General features: G+C 35.0%; 1 protein-coding gene across 3 annotated transcripts in view; it reads left to right on the top strand.

Annotated features, from left to right (window-relative positions):
- Positions 1–16,788, top strand: part of Ephrin (ephrin) — a 303,854-nt gene that overhangs the window by 247,565 nt on the left and 39,501 nt on the right. For all 3 annotated transcript variants that reach the window (XM_089095085.1, XM_089095092.1, XM_089095081.1), the window contains 2 exons: positions 805–946; positions 5,547–5,715. In XM_089095085.1, coding sequence (XP_088951211.1) covers positions 805–946; positions 5,547–5,715 — 311 coding nt within the window. The remainder of the gene's footprint in view (positions 1–804; positions 947–5,546; positions 5,716–16,788) is intronic.

Below are 16,788 nucleotides of genomic sequence, written 5' to 3'. Positions count from 1 at the left end.
CTATATCATCTGGCTGCCATAGTGAAAAAAAAAGGATAAACAGCGTGGCGTCAAATCACGAATATTTAAGGGGTGATAAAATTTATTTATAAAAACCCGGTAGTGGGTGAATATGTATTTTTTTTTTTTTTTTTTTTTTTTTTTTTGCATTTATGCAATGAAAATACGAAAAAAAGAACTTTGTCTATGAAAATACCTCCCAAGAAGATATTTTCAAAACCTAGAGGGGCAAAAAATCTAGGGGGTGCATGCCCCCCCCCAATCGAAGCTACTGGATAGTGGATTTGTATGTTTTTTTTGTCAAAAATTGATTTTATAGAAGGCCTTGTCAAATTCAGTTTTCAGAATAAATCAAGGTAATCAGAATCTTTATCTCTTTCTGTTATAGGAACGAACAAGAATCAATTTGTCTTAAAGAAATTGTCCTAGCTTATTGTCATTTCTTCATAGTAAAAATAAAGATCTCTGTTGTTCAGCCAGGCGATTTGTTTCCCATTTCTCTGATTTTGCTGTTTGAAACACAAGTAACTTAGTTTATATTGTATTTGACAATAAACCGACATTAGAACAATGTTTTTACATTCTCTTTTTTCTTTTTCTTCCAGAAATCGATATCCTCTCAGAAAGTGGAGTTGACAAGATTAATAGGATTATTTTAGGCGAAAATCCAAAGGGAAAGTTTTTTTCGTATATTTACACGATTTTTATGCGCCATTACACTAGTCAGTTTGGTTGGTTTTCTGGATTGCTTATATGTTTTTTTGTTTTTCTAAATTCAAATTTCAGAATTGTTTTCTTTTCTAGATTCCGGATAGACAACACTGACCATATCATCGATGTAAATAAAGGGAATTTAGCATTTGAATATGACCAAGTAAATATAATTTGTCCTGTTTATGCTCCGGGAACACATGAAGATGATGCAGAAAAATATATTATCTACAATGTAAGTATCTGTCATCTTTTTTCTCCTTTCGTTGTTTCTTTTTGTCTTAAATATTTCGCTGGCTTCAAAGATTTCGATGACTTCAATGCAGTTCTTTCAAACGTGCACATGCAAGAATTAATTTTGGATGAAGAAGGGGGGGGGGGTTGGTTCGAATAGCATAGAATGGGCGAGTTAAATGCTATTGAAAATATTAGCCAGTCATGTTGACACCAAATTATTTTTGTCTGCATTGCGCCTCAGTGTGGCAAGTCGGAAAATTATGCAGCCTGAGACAACAGTCCCCTGTTGTAACTGATGGTGAATGGAATAATACATACACTTGATTAATTAGTATCAAGCTAATTGATAAACTTATGCTTAGCATAGCGGATCATTAGGTATAATATCTGAATTTTGTATTTTCACTTCAGATTTGCCTTTTTGTGAAAATCTTTGAGGCAGTTTACGTACTAAGTTCTGAAATTTAACAACCATACTCAAACGCCTTTGTTTTTCATTTTTAAGTATGGGGGAATGATCATCACCATGGCTGTCGAGAGGGGGATTGATCAAAATCCCGAGAGATTTCGAGCTATTTTTAAACTGGAGATTTATGATAAACTTACTTCGCCTTTTGAAATTCATACCGTAATCAAAACATTTTTGTTTCATAATTTGCCTGGTATTTTTCGGTTGAATCGAACTTTTCTAAATTAAGAAGAATCTGATGTCTAAAATTAAGATTTACTCAAACTCCAAGGTATCGGATCTCAACCTTTTAATTATGCTAATCCCCAAACTATGTTAAAAGAAATATAAGTCCGACTCCTATATGATTAAATACAAAATAAGTTTTTTTTTTCAAGTGAAAGTAAATAATGATATGAATGCTTAAAAAACGAACAGAACTCACTCCATACATGAGGGGGACTAACCCCTCAGCCCCTCGCAATCTAAACTAAAGTTTTATAGTGCTTTAAGAATACTTCTTATTTCAATTCGACTTATTGTGTTTGAGTAATCGTTCTCAAAGATCTGGGACAAAAAGTGGTTATATTAACAGGGGTAACAGGGGTTATATTAAATGTTAGGAGGGCTATTGACTCTTTAAATCAAAATTTATCAATGGCAGAGCAATGCTTCGAGAAAAAGAGCTCGTTTGGTTGCATTTGGTTTTCGAAATTAAGTATAGCCTACTTATCCAAAATAAACTATCGTTTCCGCAATAAGAAGGGGGGGGGGGGCTTTTGCTTCCTTGACATTCATAGTCAGGGGTATAGCTCCAACATTTTTATGGGGGGGGGTTACGTTCGGAGAGTCAAGCAGCATGGGCTACATAATAATTTTTACTCCAAATTATTGGGTGGTAACTGCCCCCCCTCGAAACGGCGCTACTGGTCATACTGCATGCTTCACCCTATATTAATATTTGAAATTCCTAGAAATTTAATTTCACAATAAACTTCTAAACTTTAATGGCTGTGCTACCAAAAAATGCACTTTTCCAAAAACTGTATTTTATTTTAGTGCTTTCACTTTTGCTAAAACCGCTCTTTAAAGTAACAAGTTGGGGGGCTATAATTTTCCTGTGGGTTTTTCTGCTATGGTAATTCTATGGTGTAGTTTGCATTTTTATTGAACAACATTTTTTTTTAAACGAGTTTTTAGCTTTAAAAAATGTTTAGAAGTGCTACCAATATTTACCTATGATTATTCCTATTATGGCCTTGGTTTTTATCAATCCCTAACCTAGCTTATAGAGGTAATATAGACAACAGTAACAATAGCTGGGTCTAAGAAGCACCCAGGTGAACTAACTGTATGTCCCTTTCACTGTAGAATTATTGGTTAATTGTTTATCTTGTCTGTTATCAAGTGCACAGCAACAACAAATTGCACATCAAAAATGGACCGTAGAAATGTCTAATTTGCTTATTACAATACATTTTAAAAGCTAGTTTTTTTGTTTTGTTTTTGTTGTTTTTTTTGTATATGGAAATCGCTATCTGTAAGTTCATACTTTTCTGAGAAAAGCTTAAACCATATGCGAGGTAGTGATGTTGACCCTGCTTTTGAAGGTGTCTACAGATGGGGTTTAGTGATGCCCCCCCCCCAAAAAAAAATCCCCCAAAAAGTAAAAAAATATATGTAGTTTCGTCATCTTTTCTTCCATCCATCGTCATCGATTCATCAATTACAGAGACCTGAGAAACGTCCAGAATTTACTTCGTGGATGTTTTTCTAAATAAACTAGTAACTTAAGACGATGTTTATACGCTCTTTGTTTTGATTTTTGATGACTGAAATACTTAATCCAATTGAAGGAGATTAATCAAAAATGACGGTTGTAGGTTTTCATCGTGCCGTTGAATTTTGTATTTTCCAAATGATAAGTACCTATTAAAAACCTAACGCATTTGTTTTTAAATTTACATATGGAGGATGTTTAGGTCGTAGATAGAAAATGTTTCAAGGAAATAAGCCTATTGATTTTTTTTAGAAAAGAAACCTAATACAGCCGAGGAAATAAGAGGAGCTTTTGAATTGTTGATAAATATATACAAAATGTTGTTAAATATAGGATAAATATGCCTGTATACAATGGGATAAGATATTTTCCTCTGTATTGTTCTGAGGGACCCCCTCTAGAAAATTAGTAACTTAAAATGTATATTTTCTAAATTTATCCCCCCCCCTCCCATTTTAAAGATATGTGCACTTATGACCTCATTAAAATCGTGTGTAAGAATATTGTATAAGTGTGTTATTACGAAATTGTGCAATTACAGATCCAACAATATGCGTAGTGTACAACCTTTGAGTTGTATTTTTCTCTCCGTCAAGTCAGTTATGAATTGGTAGTTCATAACTGACTGACTATTGTGTAATGCAAAGCTTATTTCGTTATATCGTTTTCCTTTTTTCATACTTCCATGTGTTATCTTTTGTATATAAATTACTTAGTTTTGTGATGTTGATAATGAGAAAATAAATAAAGGGAATATATTGTTAACAACAGGGGATGGCTTTTATGTAGGTCTAAGCTTGACTCTTTCGGCAATAATTGAATAATTATCTCTCCTGGTCCTAGCCCTACTTGTCAAGGCCATAACATACCTAGTTTCATTGAAATGTGGCTAATGAATTAATCTAAGATTTATCTATTAAATGGTGTATTATTATTACCTAAGACTCCCCTGCCAATTTTTGTCTATCTTCCTGAATATCTCTTAACTAATTCTTGGGGGAAGGGCCAGGACTTTTCTTTAAGGACAAGTGTGCCAAAAATTTATGCTTACCACGTTTTGGATGGATTTTTTACATGAGTAGGCTAATTACTTGAATTTTGAACTTAAGCCTAGATCGTAAAACCTGTACTCAAGAAAGAACCCCTGCCTTGCCCTCCCTGTAAAAATTTCCTGCTATCCGCAGCAACTAGCAACAGACTAACACCATACAGGAATTAGCCATGTCCCACATCGCAAGTAAAATACTGGTATATATGTATATATATATATATATATATATATATATATATATATATATATATATATATATATATATATATATATATATATATATATATATATATATATATATATATATATATATATATATATATATATATATATATATATATATATATATATATATATATATATATATATATATATATATATATATATATATATATATATATATATATATATAATGTTGAACGCGCTTGTAAGAACGTTGGAAATTCCGACTACTTTCCTTTCCTGAACATTGCTATATGCTACTGTTCTTAATGCCAAAAAAATGGGAAACGTCACTTCACATGTATAATGGGAGAAATGGAGGGGCTATTTTTCTTAAAATTGTCAAACATGTTACAGGTTTTTCAATTGGACAATTGCAACGATAATTTTTTCATTCAGATCTATTCCTCTCTTTGGGCTCCAGTCTATTGGGCCATGTCCAATAGACTGTCCGGTGTGGACCGGTACATGTCCACTGGAGTTTCCAAGCCTGTCCCCAATATCTCATAATATTCGATTTTTCGAGTATTTACAATTTTTTTCTGCTTCAACTATTTTGCTGTTTTGAATATCTTTCCTCCAGGCAAAAAAGTCAGCGGACATGCCTGACATATTTCCAAAATATATCCTGCAGAACGCATTCAATACCTAGCGCCCTTCAGAAAAAAAAACAGATATACTGAAGGAGTCATGTGCTTACTAGCTCCATGGTCTTAAAATGTGTTTTTGACGGGTCCTGTGCCCAAGGCCGTGTCCAGAGGAGGGTTACCAGGTTTGACCCCCTCACCCCTGAAATTTTTATCCGACTCGTGAAAACGTAAATTTTTTTGTATTCTTTTTTAAAAGTTTTCTTGTAAACCAACCCCCCCCCCCCCAAAAAAAAAAAAAAAAAAAAAAAAACACGATTACGCACCCGAACAAAAATCCTGGATACGCCCTTGCCTGTTTTAAGATCCTTTGCATTTCATTTATGCTTCTTAATCAGTATCCAGCAGTGACATAGAAAGTCGTATCTAGCTTCAATTAACATGCTTATTTTATTGACAACAAATTTTGTCAAAAATTATCGCTTTTTTTAAATTTTTTTCTTTTTCTAGGTATCTAAAGAAGAATATGATTCTTGTCGGATAACGAACCCAAATCCTAGGATAATAGCTGTTTGTGATAAACCTAACAAGCTTATGTATTTCACAATTACATTTCGTTCATTTACACCCCAACCTGGAGGCTTGGAATTCAGACCCGGACAGGATTATTATTTTATTTGTAAGTTTTTACTCCTCTCTCTATTCTCTTCTTTTAGTAAGAGTATCTGTTGTCTATATTTAACGAACTTCCAGACTCGTATTGGAATATTAACAGCTTGCCTTTGCGAAGTTGTTACTCTAAGGAGTAAAATGATCTCTAGTCATAATTTACACTAGTGTCAGGGCTGCATTATTGTCACGCGTGTCAATAAAATAAAAATTACGTACGACTACAGCGCCAATTATGTATGCCGTATAAAATTTGTGATTGACCAATCAGAGTCAAGAGTTAAGGAGTAAAGTTTAAAATTTGAAGTGATGGAATTACGGGCACCAGTTTTTCTATCTGTAAAAGGAATCTGGCAAAAGATACAAAGGCATAGCATTAGTAGAGAATAGTTAGGAACAAATTAATGTTGGTAAGCTTTTCAAACCAATTTCTTAATTTTCCGCTTTTGAAATACAATTCTGACGTTAAAATTAAAGAAAAACCCCGTGACATTCATGAAACTTGACTTTTTTATCGACAGTCGTGGCTATTGAATGGCTCTAAAATAACCCATAGACCAGGGGCGTAATTTGCTATGGGGCGCAACTGCCCCCTCCTGACCCCAGTTTGCACCCCTCACCCTCAGCTGAAATTTAGTTTCTTCGAAAATCTTGTCAAAACTAAGATAAGCCTGCATAATTCAGCGAAACGGTTCAGTTTTCTTCAGTTTTTCTTTGCATTTATAGTACTGAATGGCTCGTTTTTCACTTGATCTGGAAAAATTTGGTCCACCTTTGCCCCCTAGGATTTTGACGAAATTGCGCCCCTGCCATAGACCCTTTTTCATACTTTTTGCTATATTTTTCCCATCCCAATATCAAAGAAGTCAATGCTCTTTAGATAAATTCTCGGCTTCCCGCATTTCTCTTAACTATCATCATTAATTTGTGTATGAATAAGCCTAAGCGTATGATTCCAATGCAGGCCTATTGGCACAAAAACCGCCTGTATCTAAGGATATAACAATGGCTGATAATATGCAAAAGATAAGAAAGAAACAATCTTATTTTGGGCAAAGCAACAGATGTAGACAGTCATGAAATTTGGTGGAATATTGATTAAAGCATCAGGTTTTTTGCTTTTTTTACCATTTAGGTGGTTGCATACGGTTTATGCGGATGCAGTGGCATCAATTGGCGGAGGAGCATATCCCCCCCCCCAAATTTGGATAAATACCTTTTTTAGAATATTCTCAATGGAATGGCTGTAATGGGTATTTTCATTTTTGAAAAAGTTCAAGAAAGTGACAAATGTCCTCCCTATATTTTGAAAAGTATTTTCCCCCCTCTGAATCTTTAGGAATTAACACCGTGTTCTGGGTAAAAGCCTCTAGGGATGATATTTTTGGAATACACATCGTTCGAGGAAAGGCTGACGAGGACGCGCTCCTTCCTAGAAATCAAAAATCTGTAACGAATTTTTCAAGACAGATTTATATGTTTAGAATAACGTAAAAATGAGAGCCCCTTTCATATGTGGAATAATTTCTGTTCGTTTTAAGTTTTAATGTCGCTGCTTACTTTCGGTTAAAAAAACTTTTTTTTTAATTCCTGAACGTTTTTGAATTACTGCAGCTTTGATTTTGGGTCACCGTACATTAATAATAAAACGAAATTTGAATATTAGTTTTACAATTTTTGGCTACATAGCTTTCTCGAAATTTTATTCTGACGTAACTTACGAATTAATTTACGTAACGAACTTCTATATTCGTATGTTTTTATTACATATATTAGGGAATTCGCCCCTTAGTCAATACCTCGCTCTTTACGCTAAAGTTCGAATTTTGTTCGAATCACCAACCCCTGAATCACAAAGGCCGGTTAATTAGAAAAGATAGCTATTTGAAAGTACAAAAAAAAACTTTAGCGTAAATAGCGAGGTATTGACTAGGGAGCGAACCCCCCTATATACGTAATAATTTCTGTTCCTTTTAAGTTTTGATGTTGCTCCTTACTTTCATTTGAAAAAACTTGTTTTTTATTTGATTTCTGATGGTTTTTAAGTTATGCTGGGAAATCGGCCCCCTTCATAGAAATGCCCCTTCCCCCAAGGAAAAATCCTGCATGGAAAGATCCTCCCCCATAACCCCCTCCTCTGACCTCTCCCCCCCAGAAAAAAATCCCTTCTGAAAATGTCTGTATACTTCCTATTAACCAATACTATATGTAAACAATGGGCAAAGTTCATAACTTGCAGCCCTTCCCCCAGGAACTTTGGGGTTCAAGTCATCCTCAAAAACATATTTATTAGATTTTCGACTATGTTGAACACAATGGCTATCTCAAAATTCTGATTAGGTGACTTCGGGAAAAAAATGAGCGTGGGAGGGGGCCAAGTTGCCCTCCAATTTTTTGGTCACTTAAAAAGAGCACTAGAACTTTTAATTTCCGTTGGAATGAGCCCTCTCAAGACATTCTAGGACTACTGGGTCGATACGATCACACCTGGGGGAAAACAAACAAATAAACACGTATCCGTGATCTTTCTTCTGACAAAAAATACCAAATTCCACATTTTTGCAGATAATAGCTTGAAACCTCTGCAGAAGGGTTATCTGATAAGCTGAATCTGATGGTGTGATTTTCATTAGAGTTCTATGACTTTTAGGGGATTTTTTCCTCTTTTTTCCAGAATAAGGAACATTTTCTCAGGCGTGTAACTTTTGATGGGTAAGACTAAACTAGATGAAACTTATATATTTGAAATTATTATAAAAACATTATTCTTATACAGTTATACAGTTCGTTACCACGAACTGTTTGATAGTGATTTTGGTCTGTGCTCATTATGCGGATGTCCTGTTTTGTTTTTTGTTTTTTTAGTTTTAAATATCTGCTTTGTTCTTCATTGTTCATAAATACTCCTTTCTTAAATGGTTCATATTGTTTGAGAAGTAAACTCGGCGGGCTTCTACAAAAATAAGAATTTTACGATTTTGGCAAAGTATGTAAAATACTTGTGCGGTTGCATTTTAAGTCAAATGGCATGGTTTTTTAAATGATAAATACTTCTTATTATCAGTTCTATTTTTATTGCTTTAAAAGTTATGGGAAAACGTTTGTGATATTCGACAATGGTTTATGAGTCAATTTATGATGTTGTAATAGCTAATGCGAGATGAGCCGGTTATCTCTTTGTCTCCTCCTTTCTCCGTCTTCATCTCTCTCTTTTTCTCTCTTTCTCTATCTCTTTATGCTTTTTTAGTGTTTTTAATAAATTTCCATTTTAAAGCTAAAAGGGGCCAGTGCATTTATAGCTAGATTTTTGCTATGATATTTTAGAAAGGGAACTATTTGATAATGGGTGCGTTTGTAAATTTTATGATATATAACTGGGTATGGTTCATGGCTTGCTGCAGTCTTAAAGTAACGAAATATTCTTTTCTAGGGAAGAACACAACTGTTTCGGGGATATTATCTCTTTTTGTTCAAATTATTAGAGAAATAGGTACTTGTGCATTTTATGGTACCCACGAATGAAGTCAAGTTTGGTTAATGCTAATGAAATATAATAAAATAGGATGAATTTATAATAGTTTAGAAACTAATTTGGGTTATATATTTGCGCATTAGGGGGGGGGGGTAAAGCAATTAAAAACACAACCTAAACTCGGTACCTTCCCCCCCCCTAAACCCCAAAAAACAACAGTTTAAGTATTGTAAGCGCAATGAAAACCACGCTTTGCATTCCATTTCTCTACTGCAAATACCCGTTTGACGAGTATCCATTAGTAGTTCCTTGTACAAAATATAACGGTGGGTACCATAAAGTGCACAAGAACCGAAAAATATCTTGGGTTAGGTTGATAATTATTATGTGATAGGTGAAAATTGACATTTCTGAACGTGTTTATTTGATCCAGCCTAATCATATATCTAGTTTGTTCCCTGTGTAATTGTTGTACCTGGCTGCTGACTTTGGTGAGTTTTTTTTTCTTTATTAAATACAAAAAAAAAAACTACCAGAAAAAAGGTATTTATGTGTCTTTAAATTTCTATGTTGGGGGATTTCTCAGTTTGATAAGTGTAAATTCTTCAAAACATTCTCTAAGATTATCAAGTCAGAAGAATTTATCGTTTTAAGTAAATATGTTGTTACAGGTCATTAAAAGATTGAAATTATGGTTTGGTTGACACGTTCTAGAGAACATCCATATGTTTCCGGCACGAAATTTTCTAAAGCTGGAAATATGAGATTTATTAGACATTCCGGAGTTGGTATGAGGTTTTGAAATTGATATTCTAACAAAGAATTAGGTTTTGTCTTCTTATTTTGCTGGGGAGCAAAAAAAATCAGCAGTCAGGCATTTCATCATTTTGTGGGACATCTAGTTGAATTAGGTTGTCTATGCTTGAGGTTGCTTATATTTCTACTGATTGTATTTATGCAGTCACATCACCGTTTATATATTACAATGAGGTCCGCAATGGTTAGTTTAGATTTCTTCAATTTAGGGTTTTTCAGGGGCTTACACTTTTTATAAGAAAATTTTAAAGCAGGACCTTAGCTGAAAATGTTCACAGAGGCTCGACAGCTACCTCCCTTGGCTTCCGCCTTAGAACTAATCCTGCCTGATGGTGTGAGGATCAAATCAGACTAATTTCAGGTTTCTTCAATGAGCCTGAACCGGGGCCATATCTGGGATTTTGTTGGGGTGGGGTTACAAATTTTTTTTAAAAAACTCATCAAAAATTTTGTTTATATACTTTTTATTACGTTTTTACGAGTCGGACATCGGGGAGAGGGAATTCAACCCCCCCCCCCCCTCCTGGATCTGGCCTTGGCCTGAACATAGCTTAATCTCCTCTTAAGATTGTGCGTGAATTCATCAATGAAGTTTGAACCCTTGTATTGACCGAGATAGTTCTGAAAATTCTGATTATAGCCACCCATTAACAACATTTTGCCCGAAGTAAGGGATTCAATTTTCGTCACGCCCTTTGGGAGCTTTGCCTGTGTCTCGCAAGTGAGTTTCCTGAATTTGGCCCGTTTTAGTGCTGGCCCATCTGCTTTTCAAATAATCTTAACGAATTCTCTGCTTCCCGGTAGGAAGTTAGGTGGGTTCTACAACCTGACAATGTCGATTTGCTGCTGTTTAGGCAATGGTTGTATTAATTTTGTGGAAAATTTATTTGAGAAAAAATCCCAAAAAATAGCTAAATTAGATTAGAAAAAAAAGACAATAGATGAAAATGACTAACGTCTCGGAATTGTTGAAGAAAGAGCACGGTTTTGACAACCCTGCACTCCGGGTTCCTAGAGGACCCAAATGACCATTTTATTTATTTATTTTTGTCCTCTTTGTATAAGTGTCTAGAAATCAGATTCTGTTTTTGGGGAGTTTTACATTAGTCTCTAAGAAAAAATGTTAGCAATATCGCAATTTTGGTTCGATGATTGGATGGATCTGAAATTAACGAATCAAATGATATAAGAATCTCGTCCATTCGCTGAAATTTCCCGTTGTAGGCTTGTCGTAAAATCGTATACTTCAGAAGGAACTTAAACCTTAAACTTGCTGAAAATGAGACATATTTTGGTAATTTTGATAGATGACAGTTAAAATATTCGTAACCAAAGTTTTCTTTTTGATACGCCTTTTTGGTTTGGAGGGCCGTATAGTGAACTAAACTAAGTCAGCACGTTCGCAGGTATTGTTTAAGGGAAGGAATTTCGGAGGGTCGGTGATGTTTAAGAGACTCGTCAAAATAGCAAATTGTATGAGATGGCAATTGTATGGGCAAATTGTATGATGATGGCGTCAGTGGGCAAATTGACGCCATCAGCGATGTTTGGGGTTTGGCCTGGACTCCCCTCCGTTTCCAGTGTAACTCTGAATAAAGATATTTTTGTACCTGAAGTGCTTCCACTGGACACGTAGAGTTGGTTAGTGATGAATATTTAACGTTCACTACCTCAAACAAAATAAAACTGGATACTTACGTGTTATTCCGAAAACACTCAACAAGTGAAGTTAGGTTAATCACAATGAAATTATATCTAAATATGTTGAAAATATAATACTTTAGTAAGAAAATTATGGAAACTACAGAAGAGAATTATGGAAAGCAGGCTGCCCAGAACGCATTATATTAAATACCTAACCTAATCAACTCTACATATTAAATATTTAATTAAAATATACCTGCATAGTAGCTTATTTGACTTAGGCCAAGCTTATTATCTGAGACAGCACATAGAAAAACCGGTTTTTAGTAGATCAAACTTATTGAGTGTGGTCGGGATAACATGTAAGTACCCAAAACTGTAGTTTTGTTTTTATTCTTTTATATTTTTTTTGTACCGTCTCCTAGATTCTAAAAATTCCTTTTTTGGAGTTTTTCATTGAAAAATGTCTTTGGTATATTCAATGATTAATTGAAGAAATGACACCCCCCCCCCCTTCTCTCTCCTGAATTTTCGTGAATTGACGCCACTGATTCCCTGCCTATTTATATGCTAAACATGCTTTAAATCACTATTTGTTTTGAGAAGGAATGCTTCCGAAAAAGATGAAACCAGTTACTTGATGTTTGGGCGATAAATAGTTCTGATCCTACTTTCGGTATCTAATATCGTAATTCAAGATAGAAGAATTGGCTTTAGGCTAGCCTTTAGCTTACTTTGCTGTCTCAAGTGCAGAATGGCTGAAAAATAATATTATGGGAGTTTGGCCTCTGGGGGTGTCTTAAAAACCGGTGGAAAATGTGATTCATTCTTCTTTTAGTATTGTACGGTATGTTGTAATATTTTCTTGTTATTGTCGGTTATGGTCCTGACTGTATTTTCGGCCATCTTTGTAGGCGTGCAAGGGTCCAATCTTGGGGGGGGGATTCAAATCAGCAATTGTTTCCTATTGGCATACCAAAAGCCTCTCATGATTGTCTGTGAGTGAACAATTCGTATTTAAAACAAAAAAACGGTACTTCGGCATTATACGGGCAGTTACAAGGAAACCAGTCACGAAAACCCGTTTTTGACGGGTTAATTCAAGACACCGCTATAAACTAATGGAATGCATAGCGTGGTTTTCATTGCGTATACGATATTTAAACTGATATTTTTTGGGGTTTAGGGGAGGGAGGTACCTAGGTTAGGTTACATATTTAATATATGCTATGCTTTACCCCCCCCCTAATGTGCAAATATACAGCCCAAATTTGTTTATAAACTATTATAATATATTCATCCTATTTTATTTCATTAGCATTAACCAAACTTGACTTTTTAGAAATGCCCATATAATGCGCAAGTACCCAAAAAAACATCAAATTTTCAGCAGTGTCATAATTTCATCAAACTCCTTGGAGGGGGGAGAGGCAAAGTTGGAGCCAATCTTCCTAAACCAAGTGAAAATGTCAGTAAAAACTAAAAAAATGAGCAATATAGTACCACAAAGGTAAGAACATACTAAAGAAAACTGACCCGTATCTGTGGATGCTTGAATTATTCAGGCTTATCTTAGTTTTGACAAGATTTTCGAAGAAACTGAATTTCAGCTTGGGGGAACTTGGGGTCTAGGGGCAATTGCCCCCTGCCCCATGACAAATTACACCGCTGCTTTTCAGGATGAGTTCATGTTTATTCTAATGGTTATATACAGGGCAGTATCCAAGATCCTTTTTTTTGGGGGGGGGGGGGGTAACAAAAAGAAACTTAAAAATACATAAAAAAAAATGTTATTATTCATTTTTTGTTACGTTTTTACGAGTCGAACTAGGGGGGGGGGGTCAAACCCCCTTCCCCCGGATACGGCCTTGATCATAGATAAGTTGTAAAGAGTTAATGCAATAAATATAGTAGACCTACTCTTTAGGTAAAAAAAGGAGACATATCTTTCGGTGATGAATCTTGTTAATGAATACTTAAAAATTGCCTTTTTGACTTACTAAGAAGAAAAAGAAAATATTTCCGAGTTTGACATAACTTGGGTTTTAATATTGAAGCGTAATTTGAAAATTTGCTTGGTTTCAGTAAATTTAAAAGCTTTGGTTAAAGCGTTAAAATGTTAAACCAGTTTAGGTTTATACAACATATATAGTCTTCTTGGTACTTTTGTCTTATAGCCACCACACTCAAAATTTTGTATCATGAACATGAGACACTAACCGGTTTTCATAGTCTCTATACCAGATAATATTAGCTTCGGCTTGGTGGGAAACTACCTTGTAGCTGTATATTAATTAAATATTTAGTTGGTATTTTGGTTAGGTTAGTTTAGGTTACGTATTTAATATAATGCGGTCTGGTCTATATCTTCATTGAATATTTAATTGATATTTTAGGTTATTTTAGGTTACGTATTAAGTACTATGCGGTCTGGGCGGCCCCCCTTCCATAATTCTTTGTTGTAGCTTTCATAATTTTGTTTATAAAGTAGTCATTTTTCATCATATTTGTTTTATTTCATTAGTATTAACCAACCTTCAGTTTTCGACAGAACTTGAGTGTGATGGCTATAAGATACAAGTGCCGTCTTCTTCTTTTCTTCGTCGAGTTTTAATGTTGTGCTTACGATAGTGATGTGAATCTTTTACCTTCTATTTTGATCAGCGTGTTTTACCTGAATTTTAGTTTCCAAAGTAAATTTATAAAATCGGGTTCAGTGTCTCCCCCTCTCCACCTTCGCTTGTGTTCAGGATCGTTATTTTCATTGTTAATATTATTTTTTTCCTATTTTTTGCTCAAATTTCTTATTATTCACTAAGCCAAATATTCAATTGAAAACAAGTTCCTAAAGCATTATTGTTAATCTGAGAATATATTACGTTTTGGGAGGTTTGCAAAACGGCCATGGCCTATGGACTCTTGATGTTGATGAAGTTTTTTTCTATATTCAAATAACCCGCTTTGGCCTTCAGACGCAAAAAGTCGGTTTGTATAGAAATCATCTCCATTTAAATATTAAACGCTTGTCTGTGCTGAAAATAATATTGTACATGACACTGCACTTCATTGTATGATGTTAAGCCAGCTTCGTGTAAGGACAGTTCGTAAGAAAGGTGCAGTTTTTGCATTCCTTCTTCGTGACCTAGATGGATTGTATTCTCTCGTATGGATTTTTTTGAAGATTCGATCATAATCGCTTTGGCTGGTGCTTGTGGATGTTTCTTTAAAATCTGTTGTTTTTTTCTGTTAAGAAATTTGAATGTTGTAAGCACTCATTGTTAAACCGTTCATTTTTTTGTAAAATGTACTCGCATCTCTTCTTCTTTGAGTACGTAATTTCCCAAGGCCGTATCCCGGGGGTGGGGGTACCTGGTTTGAACCCCCCCCCCCCCGAAATTTTTGACCGAATCGAAAATTAGTAAAACCTTAGTAAAAATCAGTAAAATTAGTCGAAAACCGAGTCGTTAATTAGTAAAACCCTCTCCGAACAAAAATCCTGGATCCGCTCTTGTAATTTCCTTCTGATAAATAATAGTGAATATTGGTGCAAATGCAAGTCTTGTTTGTGTTCAGTCTAGATATTTGTTTCTACTGAACGTTTACTTATATAATTGGTAATGTCAGTAAATCCCAGTCCGAGGGGCCACGTACTTACCGCCACCTAGTGTATATCTTGAAGCACCACTTCTCGTGGCTCAATTCTACCACACGTGGCGCAGTTCCTTCACGCTTGGCTGAGTTCTGTCATCCTATTCAAAAGTGTTCTACTCATGGTAAACTTCCGTGGCCCGTTCCACGTATGGCATGTGCCCCCTGCTGTCTGAAATTTTCGAAAGTCAGCAACTTCTCGGTAACAATTGTGTGGCTTAATACAGTGGGTACCTTAAGCAAGGATTTTACATATGTAGTCTGAGACTCAGACTTAGTAAGTTTCCACTTTTTTTTAGCGTTCGGCAGCTAGTTTGTCTCTTATCTTTAGTAGGCCTATACATTCCTTATGATCATCAGAATTTTACGTTTTAAGTTTTAATAAGAATTCTACTGAAAGTTCGTAATACCCAGTTCTTATAATTCCTTTTGTGGCAATAAAACAATTATAAAACCATACACCAAACACTGTGTATTTATTCTTGTACTGTTCCGTTCAAAAGAAAAGGAAAACAATTGAAGAGGAACATGTTTTGTAATTAGGTAGCAGTATCAACCAATTTGTGGTAATGAAGTTAAGTAAGGACGACTCGTGCGAATAGTAAGCGAAATCACAAAAAAAAAATGACTTTGGATAATAATATATACATCAAAGTAATTTCCTTTTTATGGAAATTTTTAATATGTAGAATTCATTAAATTCGGAGTTACCGACCAAAGTCACGAGCTTAATAAAATTCCCTGGTTTTCAAAAAGAAAGGAAGAAAACACCCCTAAAAAGGGGATTGATTGTGATGAAAAATTACACCTTGAAATTCAGCATATTTCATATTTCAGAACATTTCATGACGAAATTGATGTCAAAATTTGACAGTAATTTTGGCGCAAAGAGGACCATAAAGTTACTGAGCGAAAATTTTGAGATAGCCAATCAATTTGAAATTATCGAAAAATCAGTTAACGAGTCTCCCAGTTTTAGAATTCCCAATGACGCGCGGTGGCACATTCGTTCCTAAAGATGCACGTAATCAATTGAAAAATAAAACACAAGGGTCATTGAATTGGAATAAGGAGATTTTTCAAAGTAGTAAAAAGTTTAGCGTAAAGAGCGAGGGATTAAGGAGGGGACAGTCCCTTTCATATGCCACAGAATCTCTGTTCGTTGGTTCTTTATTTAAGTGTTAGTGTTGTTCTTTATTTTTAGTTGAAAGAAATTTTCATTCAATTCCTGATCATTTTTCGAATCATACAAGAAAATCCCCCCTCTCCCGTTCCGTGGAAAATTTCCCCGGAAAATGCCCCCTTGGGAAATTCCTCCCACAGAAATCTTCTCCCCTCTCCACAGAGAGCTCACTCTGGACAATACTCTCCCGCTGAAAATTCCCCACGAACTATACTCTTCCTCCCCCCAAATTAGAATTTGGAAATTCCCCTTAAATGGAAATCGAGGAACCAAAGAAACAGTAAGACAAATAATAATAATTACGTATATGAATTCCAAAA

The sequence above is a fragment of the Artemia sp. Qi Xiang Cuo genome, chromosome 1, assembly GCF_049724085.1.
Source record: "Artemia sp. Qi Xiang Cuo chromosome 1, ASM4972408v1, whole genome shotgun sequence".
Taxonomy (NCBI): domain Eukaryota; kingdom Metazoa; phylum Arthropoda; class Branchiopoda; order Anostraca; family Artemiidae; genus Artemia; species Artemia sp. Qi Xiang Cuo.
The sequence above is the reverse complement of the archived record's forward strand: the minus strand, read 5'-3'. Positions and strand labels throughout refer to the sequence as shown.